Genomic DNA, 12,602 nt, shown 5'->3' with positions numbered 1-12,602 from the left:
TTTCCTCATGGCCAACCTCACCCTCCCCTGCCACATCTTCCTGCCATTCCCTCTGCTCCTAAGCACCTCGCTGTGTCTCTGGGATGAAGCTGCAGAGAATTATCACCCTCCTGAGATAAATGCTCTGCAGCACAGAGAGCTTGTTTGTGGGGATTGCAAGACACTGAGAAAATGAAATTGTCTGGAACAGATTCCCAAGGGAATCTGAGGGTATTGCACACCCCTCCCACCCCCTGCTCGGCTCCACGACTTCCCTTTTCTTTGTCTCTTTTGGAAGGTGGGAGAGCAGGGGGTTTAGAAAGCTCCTCCATACATCTGACCTCTGTGGAGATGGTGAGATCACAGGTCGCTGCGTTGCTAGAGGCAGCTCTGGTGCTACCACAGCGATGGTTGGGAGAGAACCGCTGCAGAACAGGGCTCCAGCCCCCTGCACCCTCCTCGAGGCTGCGTCAGCCGCTGTCGTTTCAGGGGATTACAGGAAGCCAAGTCAGTGCTCAGGATGACATTTGCTTCAGAGATAACAGCACCCCAGAGTACGACACATGGGATTAAAAAATATCCCCGCAGAACGTGCAGAGCTGACTGCAAAATAGTCACATAATCCCAGAATTGCCCCAATTGGAAAAGCCCTTTGAGCTCATGGAGTCCAACCATGAACCCAACACTGACCAGTCCCCTATGACTAACCCATGTCCCTCAGCACTGTGTCTACACGACTCTTCAATCCCTCCAGGGATGGGGACTCCACCACTGCCCTGGGCAACCCCTTCCAATGCCTCAGAACCCTTGCAGCAAAGAAATTCTTCCTCACATCCCATCTCAACTGCCCCTGGTACAACTTGAGGCCATTTCCTCTTGTCCTGTCACTTGCATTCCCACACACAAAGCCCTTTCCCACAGTTCACAGGCTCCTTTTCATACCAAGAGAGGTTGGACTCTCCTCTTCCAGGACAACTCCTCTTCGAACTGGCCTTTATTTAACTCTCCAGCTGATCTCTTCTCCCAGCACAGCCGGGCTGGGACGGGACTTCACCACCCACCCCTCACTAGCAGGCTGCTCACATCCTGGGCCAGGCAGGTGTGGTCTCCTCCTCCACCCAGCACAGCTGGCTCCCCTGGAAACCTCTGGGCCACCACACAGACACCCACACATCTGCATCAAAAATTCCTGAGGGGTCCCACAGGAGGCCAAATTTCTGTGTCTGCTCCACTTCCCTCCTCTTAATCATGCACTCCACCTAAAAGGTGTTTTTCCAAATGAGTAATCTTCATGCTGCTGCAATCGGGGTGAGATCTCTCTCCTTTTCCAACAGCATTAGCATATGACTATTTAAAACCTCACAGGGTTAGCTCTGCTGTGCTCTCTGATGATCGGTGTTGAGATAAACAGGCACACTTGGCTTCCTCCTTCACAAGTTCTCTGTAGTTGAAGAGTAACATAAAAGGAATGATTCATCCAAATCTTCCTGCAGTTGCTTGAAAGTTCCTGTTCAACAAACACCGTGTGAAGAGAACACAGTCAAGTTGTTTTGACATTTGCAGAAAGTTTTAATGACACTCAAATCTTTCAAGAATAAAGGTCCCTCTTCCTCGGGAGGATGCGTCTCTTGGCCTTGTCAGAGCAAAGCCCTTACAGGAGGTGTGCTTCTGTATTTATTTCTCCTGTGAAGGTCTTGGATGAGTAAAGAGTTTGAAACTGATGATTTTTAACATGTGGATGAAGGTTGTGCTCATGGTGGAGATGTGAGGTGATACCTGCAAGCTGGTGCATTCTTCCAAAGCCTGCTGCCACCTTTCAGGCTGCTCCTCACGCCGTACGTCGCACCGAGCTGGCAGCTGAAGCCCAGTCTAGATCAGTTCTGCACTCAGTAACCACAGATGTCTTGTTTTCCCATTTAAACTACATACAGTTGCCACAGTGCTATGATTTTCTATAACCTGAAGAGATGCAAAATGTGAAATTCACTCTTGGGCAGTCAATACAGCTTCAAAAATAACAGTGTAACGTGCTCCCTCCAAGCCATCACGTGTTGGATGCCTAAAGATATCTCAAGGGACTTTTGTTCCACGCTCTTTCAGTATCTCAGGCGTGGACCAGCTGATAATGTGTGAAACCAGGGTGTGGATAGTCTCAAGTATTTCAGTATCTTCATAGAATCACAGACTGGTTTGAGTTGGAAGGGACCTTAAAGATCATCCAGTCCCAACCCCCCTGCCAGCAGCAGGGACACCTTCCACTAGATCAGGTTGCTCAAAGCCTCATCCAACCTGGCCTTCAACACTTCCAGGGAGGAGCAGCCACAGCTTCTCTGGCCAACCTGTTCCAGTGTCTGACCACCCTCACAGTGAAGAACTTCTTCCTCATATCTAATCTAAACCTCCCCTCTTTCAGTTTAAACCCATTTCCCCTTGTTTTGTCACTAACTGCCCTTATGAAAAGTCCCTCCCCACCCTTCCTGGAGCCCCTTCAGGTACTGGGAGGCCACTAGAAGGTCTCCCTGGAGCCTTCTCTTCTCCAGGCTGAACAGCCCCAACTCTCTCAGCCGGTCCTCACAGCAGAGCTGCTCCAGCCCTCGGATCATCCTGGTGGCCTCCTCTGGACTTGTTCCAGCTGCTCCAGGTCTCTCTTGTGATGGGGGCTCCAGAACTGGACGCAGTATTCCAGGTGGGGCCTTACAAGAGTGAAGGAGCTCATCCCTAGAATACACTGGATGAAATACTCGTTAGAGAAAACACAATTCACATGTACATAGAAGGGTTTCAAAATTTAATAAGTTGACACAGTGAACAATTCAAGAATTTTTAAAATGTGAGAGTTAACAAAACAAAAGGTCACATATTTAGAAAAAGATATTTCTTGTATAACAAAGAGATAAAACCAAAACCATTTGCTCTGGTAAAAAAAAAACAACCCAGCAGTGCTGGTCCCTGCTTGAAGTGAGAATGGTGTAACAGATTTTGTTTTAAAAAAAGAAGCACCTGGAATTACACAACCAGTTTTGAACTGCTGACATTGTATTTCTTGTCATAGCAGCCTACTGAGGAGTTACTCTACAGTAAACAATGTGGGAAATGTCCAGTCCAGTGGTAAAGTCAACACAGTCGTCTTCTGTCCTCAAGAGTTCAGAGCCTCAAGGGTTAAGTAAGCAAAGCAGTTTGATACACACTCACCCTCCTGCTCCTAGCAAGAAGAAACCCTGTAGGCCACAACGACTGTCACGATACTCGGAAGAAAGTCACAGTAAATAGGAAAAAGAAAGCAAAATATATTCTAAGGAAGATTCATTCATCGCTTTTTAGTTCAAGCAGAGAGAGATTCCAGTGGTGGAGGGACAGAGTGTGGCCACCAGCTCGGGCTGACAGTGCCCCCTCACTGCCAGACTGGTATTTGCTGTTCCCCAGCACAGCACGTCTGGGTAACAAGCAGAAAACAATTTCGAGCTCCTGCCTCACTGAACAGAACTTCAGGCAGAGCTTTTGTGGCCGACAACACTCACCCGTGACTCTGCAGGTTCCTATCCAGGAACTGGGAATAGCAGTCTAGAGAACAGAAGTAGCAGATGATGGGTGCTTCCGTACCTCCCATGTTATCCACGAGGACCACGGTGTGAGCTACGTGATGGAGATTCATGGTCACCGTGATCTGAATGAAGCTGCTCAGACAGGCACTTCCACACTGGCATGTTTTAGCCACTTTCAGATCTTCACAAAGGTGAGAAGGAAGGAGATGACAACCATAAGGGATCCTGTTGAACAAGAGGAATAAGTGTGAATTCACTACATAATTAACCGAGGTCGCTCGAGCGCGGTAACAAACCTTTCCGAGATCATAGACAAGGCAAATCTGAAATGTTCCCACTTTCAAATTAAGAATTAAATTTCTTTATTTAATTTCCAAGACAGCCACTAAAACATTCAACCATGTTACTGACCCCTAAGTACCAAGGACTTTAACTCCAGAAGACACTGGAACAAGAACCAGGGAGTTCACACATATTTTAACAGCCCGTATCGCAGCGAGAGAGAATTGGAGAATTAAAAAGATTAAGAATAAGGAGATAATAACTGGGCACATATCTGCTCTCCCCTCACATTAGCCAGGAAGATCACTGTATGTCATCCTGGCCTGGCAAAGCACCCACAATTTACTCCTCACTCTGTAACATGAAGAAATAGTAGAGTAAAAACATCCTATCCAGAGGAAACAGGAGATAAAATGAGGCTCCGTACAGTACAACTACATCGCTGGCAATAAATTCAGGTTCTCTCGTTGTACCGTTCTTCTCATCCATCCTGTCAATAATAATGACATCCAGAGACAGGAACAAGAATTGCTTCTTTTTAAATTCCCAGCAGAGTGGCACTGTGTTTGGAGTACAACATAAATAATTTCCCTGAAGTACTTTGTGGAATTAACTTCAAAGCATGGGTTTAAGCTGAAAGAGGGGAGGTTTAGATGAGATATTAGGAAGAAGTTCTTCACTGTGAGGATGGTCAGACACTGGAACAGGTTGGCCAGAGAAGCTGTGGCTGCTCCTCCCTGGAAGTGTTGAAGGCCAGGTTGGATGAGGCTTTGAGCAATGTGGTCTAGTGGAAGGTGTCCCTGCTGCTGGCAGGGGGGTTGGGACTGGATGAGCTTTAAGGTCCCTTCCAACCCAAACCAGTCTATGATTTTATGATCTCACCAGTGCCTGGCTGCCAATCCACACTCACTGACTCACATCCTGGTATTCCCAATTCTTTCAACACACCATCATTCACACAGCTAAAACTCCTGGGATTTGGGTTTGTTTTTGTTTGTTTGTTTTTTTTTTTAATTTCATCACCTCAATTTTCAGGAAAAAATTTCAAAATTTTTTTCTGGTCAGGAAAAACACAATCCCAGCTCTGGTACTTACCCAGAATACCACCATGAAGATTGAGATTTCCCAACATCTGCTTTCACATCTTCCCTCCTTCTGTTTTCTTCCTTTCTCAATGTTTTTACAGCCTGTCATCACTCCTATTTCCTCATTCTTTGTTAATTCTCACAGCCAGGAAATATCAGACAGAATGTCTGGTGCCCACTTGTTAAGAGTTTTTTATTTTCCCCCTATTTAAGATACCAGGACCACTCTGACCAACGCTGTCACCGAATCATCCCAGACCCATGGCCAAGGGGACTGTTTCCCTTCTCCCCTTGTCTCACTGAGGCTCCTGGAGCAGAAAGTCTTTTTTATTCTGTGTGTGTGGTACCATTTTCTTCAAGCCTGCTGCATAGGGGGGGGGCAGGTTAATGACTAATTATCCTTAAGTATTCAGGTAACATAATTAAACAATAAAATCTTACCAGTGTTGAGGGATTATATTCTCTAGAAAAAAAAACAACCAACCAACCAAAAAAAACCCCCACACAAAAACCATACCTTAATATTTTTTTATACCAAAACCTGTGCAATTATTATAAAGTTGGGAAGGGAGATAATGTGTTTAATTAATAAAGATCAGCAAGGTCAGAAGAAGGTAAGATTTGGTTGCTCAGGGTGTGCCCTACATGCCTGTGGATACCTTTAGCACAGTCTTCTGAGCAATTAACCCAGGTTTATGGGGCGCTCCCCACCCCCAAGGCAGGAACAGGCAGAGAATGTAGATGAGGAACACTTCCAAGTCTGTCTCTCACCCCCTTTCTGTGACTCTTTTCCATCTTCTGGCTCTTTTTCCCCACCCAGAAGAGGGTGGGAGCAGCAGCAGCTGGTACTGGGAGGATCACAGGCAGGGGCATGCAGGCAGAGCTACGGAAGCGGCGTCAGGGAAGGGGAGAAAATAATAAACAGCAGCCTGGCAAGGATAATGTTTACTTGGTGAAATGATAATTTTACAGTTACCTCAGAAATGGGCTTCTCCACATAAGACAGAACATCCTCATTCCAACACTAAAGGAAATTAACAGCTCAAGGGAAAACTAAGGAAGGGAGAAGCCTGCAGGAGGTAACGCCAGCTCCAGTGTGACATTCATAGAATCAGAGAATGGTTTGGGTTGGAAGGGACCTTAAAGCTCATCCAGTTCCAACCCCCCTGCCAGCAGCAGGGACACCTTCCACTAGACCAGGTTGCTCAAAGCCTCATACAGCCTGGCCTTCAACACTTCCAGAGAGGGGGCATTGTACAACTTCCTTGGGCAACCTGTTCCAGTGTCTGACCACCCTCACAGTGAAGAACTTCTTCCTAATATCTCATCTAAACCTCCCCTCTTTCAATTTAAACCCATTTCCCCTTGTTTTGTTATTAACTGCCCTTATGAAAAGTCCTTCCCCAGCTTTCTTGTAGCCCCTTCAGGTACTGGGAGGCCGCTAGAAGGTCTCCCTGGAGCCTCCTCTTCTCCAGGCTGAAAAAGAGAAGCCCTGGGAGAAGCCACCTCGTGGCATTTTCTAATATCGCTCAGCTCGTGTAAGGTCCCGTTCAACCAGAGGCAGAAAGAGCCACCTTTGTAGCTACGAGCTGTACAGCAGGTCACCTTTGGCCAGCACACTATTCTCATATGAGAAGGGAGAGCAACAGGCTAATTGGTTTTACACACAGTTTTAGTGTACTTTAGTGTGAGCACAAGGTGAAGGGCAACTGTGTTTGAAAGGGGGAGAGAGGAAATGGGCTCCAGTTGTGCCCAGGGCAGTTGAGATGGGATGTGAGGAAGAATTTCTTTGCTGCAAGGGTTCTGAGGCATTGGAAGGGGTTGGCCAGGGCAGTGGTGGAGTCCCCATCCCTGGAGGGATTGAAGAGTTGTGTAGACATAGTGCTGAGGGACATGGGTTAGTCATAGGGGACTTGTCAGTGTTGGGTTCATGGTTGGACTCGATGAGCTTAAAGGGCTTTTCCAATCCAGGCCATTCTGGGATTCCATGAAGGCAATTTCCAAGCTAAAGCTCAACACAAAATATGATCCATGCCACAAAATCCACTGTAATGTAAGTGCCTCAGTACAAAATGCCACAAGTGGTTCAGGGCTGTAGAACTGATTCTCTTTTCCCATGGCTGGGCAAGAATATTCTGTTACAGTGCCCACATTTTGTGGAGCAAACATTTCAATCTACAGCTTTCTCTAAATGCTTCCAGGTCACCAATTTCCTGCATTATCCTGTATAACAAAGGGATGATTTTACAAGTGGAATTCAAAGCAACTTTAACTTTGTGATTGTTAATAGGTAAAGAGCAGTAGCCACTGACCGGGGGGGGGGGAAAAATCAAATAGTCAGGAAAGATTGGATTTGACAGAATCACAGATGTCAAGGATTGGAAGGGACCTCTGGAGATCATCCAGTCCAATCCCCCTGCCAGAGCAGGAACACCTAGATGAGATCACACAGGAATTTGACAGGTTTGAAACAGAGGAGGAGCATTTGTACCCATCAAGCTGCTCTTACCTGTAATTTACAGTTGCTCTTGCTGCACACTCTAATAAAGTCAATGGTATTTTCAGTTGTATGTTGGGAACAAGCGGATTAGGCTGTTCAAAAGGATTTCCAAAGAGATCCAAGTTCTCAAGACAGAGTTTCCTAAAATCACTGGGCAAGAAAGGAAGTTTGTTTCGAGCTGCCGACAGAAAGCGTAGATGATCTAACTGGCCAATCTTGAAGGGCAGCCTAATTAACTCATTGTCATCCAGCTTCAAATTAACGAGTTCCCGCAGCTGGCAGAACTGAATTGGAAGTGCTTTAATTTTGTTTTGGCTGAGGTCCAAGAACTGAAGGGATTTCTGAAGGGTGGAGTTGCACAGAGCCCCACTGAAGGACTCCAGGTGATTGTCGTGCAGATTAAGCTCCTGCAGACAGGTCAGGTCGCCGATAGTCGCCGGCAGCTGCTTGATGTGATTGTGACTCAGGTCTAATTTTCGGAGTTTCTTCAAACACAGCACACGTGTGTCGATCCGGGCCAGTTTGCAGTAGGAGGTTTGGAGATGTTCCAGGGAGTAAGGGAAGTTTTTGGTGAGAGGATAGTCCCTTCTGGAAGTGATGATCATTTTTGTCTTGGGTTTTTCAACTTCTGAGGTCTTTGCTGGTACCAAAGCTGAGAGTGGGAGAGCTCCTATGTCGGTCCCTTGGTGAGCCAGTCTCACAGCTGAAAGGAAATTCTTTAAATTGCTGGCATTTGCCTACAGGAAAAACACAAATGTGGAATTAAAAGTTCATTATCCTCGTGCTGGTTGGTACTAACACTTTCTGAACTATTTTGTGCCGTGTATCATGAGGTGCAACTCAGCAGGGCAATGAAATGGGAAACAACTCAGGCTTGTTAGGTTGACAACGCTGTTTACAGTATTTTAAGAACAAATAACATCCAATTTGAATGAGACCTTCCGACCTCTCTGAATAATCTAGATCAAACAAACTGCGTGGCATTACTCAGAGAAAGAACAAAGCACTGAATTCACAGCTGAAAATAAAGTACAGGGGAAAAAAATAAGCACTGATGCACTGTGATCTTCCTAACCTGATAAAGGGAGAGTTTATAAAATCACACACACAGACACAGGGAAAATGGAGATTTAAAACTCGAGACAATCATTTCTGAAAGTTGCCAGGAAGAAAAAGGATGGCAGCTGAGGTTAGATTTAAACACAAAGGAAGGTGGAAAGCTTCAAGGCAGGTTAAGTAAAGGCTTCTGGTCACACACAGCTCTTTTTAGTTGTGCCAGCATCAAATGAGGATAATTATCTGCAGTCCTTCTGCAAACAACTGACTGATTTTGCTTTAGGTGGGGTGTAATATAATGACTATAAATATAGAGAGGCAAAATAACACAGTATCAGCTGACCTGTCTTTTAAATAAAGGTCAAGAAAGCTGTGATAGATTTGTTGTACTGATATAATTAACTTTTATGAATAGGAGGGTGACCAAATATTTCTCTTCTAAATTTTCCAGCAAGTCTCTACTCGTGCAGCTGAGAGATGTTAAATTATAAAGGAAATTCTAAAATAAAAAGCATGATGCATCCATACAAGTGAAAGTCATTTCTCATTGCAGGAAAGAACAACCTTGGGAGTTTTGGCACAGCCCTGATTGTCCAGAGGTGTGCACTCTGTTCCCAGCTGTAACTCACCCCAGCCCACTGACACCCTTTTCTGCATCTGAAAAACAATTTTGCTCCTAAATGTATTTGTTTCTACCAAATTCCAGAGTGTCCAGAACTAGTTTATATCATATGCTATGAGCACCTAGGCACGACAGAGCAATGATCTCAGAAACTTCTGGATGCTAATGTGATATCAAGATAATAAAGGTCCAACATATTTGACTGCATTACTAACCTAACGACCCATCTCTTTAATCACCTCATGCAGATTTATTCTCTTAACTCCTGATGTGACATCTTCCAGAGACCAGACATCAAAACCCTTTGTTATCTGAGACTGTTCATTACCTCAGCCAACCTAAATAAATTTCACTATGGGATTTCCCCCAACTACAGGCAGATTTTTCATGTTTCCAAGGATAATAAGTAGCTAATTAAATTGGGAAATAACAAGAAAAAGCCTCCCAGATCTCTAAAATAAGTAACTACACATCAGATTTGAGTTACAAGCAATATTTCTTTGATCTCAAAGCATCAGATGCAACAGATACCTGTTTCTTGTAGCCAAAAGCTCTAGGTTGTTAAGAATAAGTTTATGGGCTGTTGATGTGACTTCAAAATAAGAATACTTTGTGTTCTGGATCCTTAGGGACAAATTTCTTCCACAATACCTTTGCAAAGACAATGTGGTATTTGTAAACCTTGAGTATGTTGAGAAAAATATTAAAAAACATCTAAGAAAAAAAGCAAATAATTAGTGACACAATTTTCTGCCCCAAATCTGAAGCCTCAAGCACAGAAAAGATGTTGGGAAAAGAGGTTAATCTGTGTTAATGCCTTACAAGTCCCTTGTTTCAGAGCTAAATGAATGATGACGAGGCAATTAGAGATTAGAAGGATTTCAGACTTTGTGTGCAAGGCAGCAGGCACAGGCTTGCTGAAGGAAAAAAAAACAACCCCAAAACAAACCAAAAAACCCCACAGTGACTTTATTATTTTTGCTCCGGGGTTGAATGCTCCAGATTGATGTTTCTCAACTTAATTTCTGATGTGGCTGAACACAACAAATCACACCACCTGTGAGAGTACACAGAGAGTGGGGTTTTGCACGGCAGCTGCATGCAATGGGCAGAGACATACCTGGAAATCTCTGTTCTACAAAGCTTTTGTCCATCTCTGAGAGTTAACAAACCTTTCTGTAATGAAATGATGAAAGACTAGCAGAAACACTGAGGAAAATTATCAATAATCTTAAATTAGGTTTCTGGATTTGGAGTATTTGAGAGGAATATATATTATCACTGGTTTTTGGAAGAATTTAGTGGATTTATTCCTGGAGCTTGATAGCTCTATGTTAAAAATGGGGAGCAAGGATCTAGCCTCCTCAGAACAACTCTGGTTATTATTCCAACTCCTGTTTCATTAGACTTGGTTGAGACTTTTTTTCCCCCAGTTTAACAACATAATGGACTATCTTCTCAAACAGAAAAGAGACGTAGTTGTTCACTAAATTACTAGCCACAGCGAAAGAATGTCACACAATTTCCTTACAGGCCCTATAAACCGTTTAAATCAGATCCTGCAGCACTGAGACACGGAGCTTTCCTCGCTAGTTTTATGTTATGAGTAGATCCTCTTACAACAGCTCTGCTTTTGTACCTGTATTCCAAGAGAAAACTTTTCCACTTCTCACACTTCAGCAGAAATACTCTGAGTAAAAGATGTAGAACACTAAGTCATTCTGGATCTAGTTTTCTTCTTTTTTTTTTGTGCAAGATACAGAGCAAATTTGCTTCTGACAAGAAAAAACTCAATTTAATTGGATTTGGACATGCACTGCTCCTTTTCTATTGAGCCCCATAAAGCAAACTGCTCTCTTCATCAAATTAAAGCTGCTTTCCTTACCACCATAGTTTTTACTCTTGCACAGACAAGGTTATTTCCAGATCACCATCATCCTGCACCACATTCTGCAAAATCTTGGGCTACCACAATTATATTCAGGCTTATATTCAGTTATTGGTCTTATTCCTAATAAAATAAATGCTTTTTTCTTTCTTGCTGGGTCATATTTGTTTTCTTTTCAGTAAGTCACTGTCCCAAGTACAGATTCATTCACCTTTTTTCTACACAGACCTTGTAGTCTTCCCCAAATTCCACTCCACTCCAGCAAGACTGTTGTCAGTGCCTGTTGCAGCTGCAGTTAAAACACACCCTGCGTGTTCCTCCTTCGACAGCCCTTTTGAGAAAACATTCTGCTTCTGAAGGAGTGAGCTCCACCACTCATGATTACACCTGACATGACTGGAATTATTAAAGGATCTCCCTCAGGCCAAAGAATCACAGTGGAAACAGAAAGTCTAATTCATTTTCCAAGCAAATAAATCAGTATTATTTGTTATGATTTACACATCCTAACTCTTAAGGTTTTAGAGAAGCTGTCCTGCTTTCCTTTTCCACAAGGCTACAAAAGATTATTAGAACAGGCACAGGAAAAAAAAAATTAACAATGTAAAAATTAACTGTTAAGGCAAAAATAGATATATTTTTTTGGTGTTAATTTAGCATTATTAAAAACATTTTAGCAGCTTCCAAATATCTTATGAATTGTAAATTAATACACTGGTGAGTCCTGCTATCAGCTAAGCAGTAAGGTGACATGATGCCTGTGCTACTGGTCCACACCATGTGTCTCCAGCTTTGAAAATCACAGCAGACACACTGCTTCTCCACTACGACAATAATATTTTCCAGTTTTTAATTAGAAAGACTACAAGCAATGACCTGCTTGGTAGAACTCATGGCTGAAGAACAAGACATTGTATCAAAGACATAAAAAAAGTTGCCAATTTCATAGAATCCCAGACAGGTTTGGGTTGGAAAGGACCTTAAAGCTCATCCAGTCCCAACCCCCCTGCCAGCAGCAGGGACACCTTCCACTAGACCAGGTTGTTCAAAGCCTCATCCAGCCTGGCCTTCAACACTTCCAGGGAGGAGCAGCCACAGCTTCTCTGGCCAACCTGGGACACTGTCTCACCACCCTCACACCAAACAATTTCTTCCTCACATCTCAGCTCCATCTCCCCTCTGCCACTTTCAAGCCATCACCCCTTGTTCTGTCACTCCCTCCCCTTGGCCAAAGTCCCTCCCCAGCCTTCCTGGAGCCCCTTCAGGTACTGGGAGGCCACTAGAAGGTCTCCCTGGAGCCTTCTCTTCTCCAGGCTGAACAGCCCCAACTCTCTCAGCCTAGAGAAAAGGCTTTATTTATTTTCTAAATAAAAGATTTCTAAATAAACGATAAAGAACTACATGAAAAATGGAATTTTCTGCTCCTGGTGTTTCTCCAGAGGGAGAATCAGGACACTGGCCAGCAAAGAAGCTGGGCCCAGCCTGCCTGGCACAGACGAGCCATCTCCCTCCCGTTCCCCGTTCAGCTGCAGCCTGCTGAGGACACCCAGAGCCGAACCCCTTCCCGCTGCCTCGCTTACACCCCCAATGCCAAAGCTGCGGCAGATCAGAGACCAGCGCCAAGATTTGAGCCCCCGTGTGGCACTTG

General features: G+C 44.3%; 1 protein-coding gene across 1 annotated transcript; it reads right to left on the bottom strand.

Annotated features, from left to right (window-relative positions):
- Window positions 1-3,493: 3,493 nt before the first annotated feature.
- Window positions 3,494-8,125, bottom strand: LRR1 (leucine rich repeat protein 1; the record flags this gene model as incomplete). Its single annotated transcript, XM_010172511.2, has 2 exons — window positions 3,494-3,746; window positions 7,398-8,125. Coding segments are annotated over 2 exons (981 nt in total), but the record flags the coding sequence as incomplete, so codon positions are not given.
- Window positions 8,126-12,602: the final 4,477 nt, after the last annotated feature.

This window comes from Antrostomus carolinensis, unplaced genomic scaffold (assembly GCF_000700745.2).
Source record: "Antrostomus carolinensis isolate BGI_N321 unplaced genomic scaffold, ASM70074v2 scaffold3197, whole genome shotgun sequence".
NCBI classification, from domain to species: Eukaryota; Metazoa; Chordata; class Aves; order Caprimulgiformes; family Caprimulgidae; genus Antrostomus; species Antrostomus carolinensis.
Note: the sequence above shows the minus strand (reverse complement) of the source record. Positions and strands in the feature narration are given on the sequence as shown.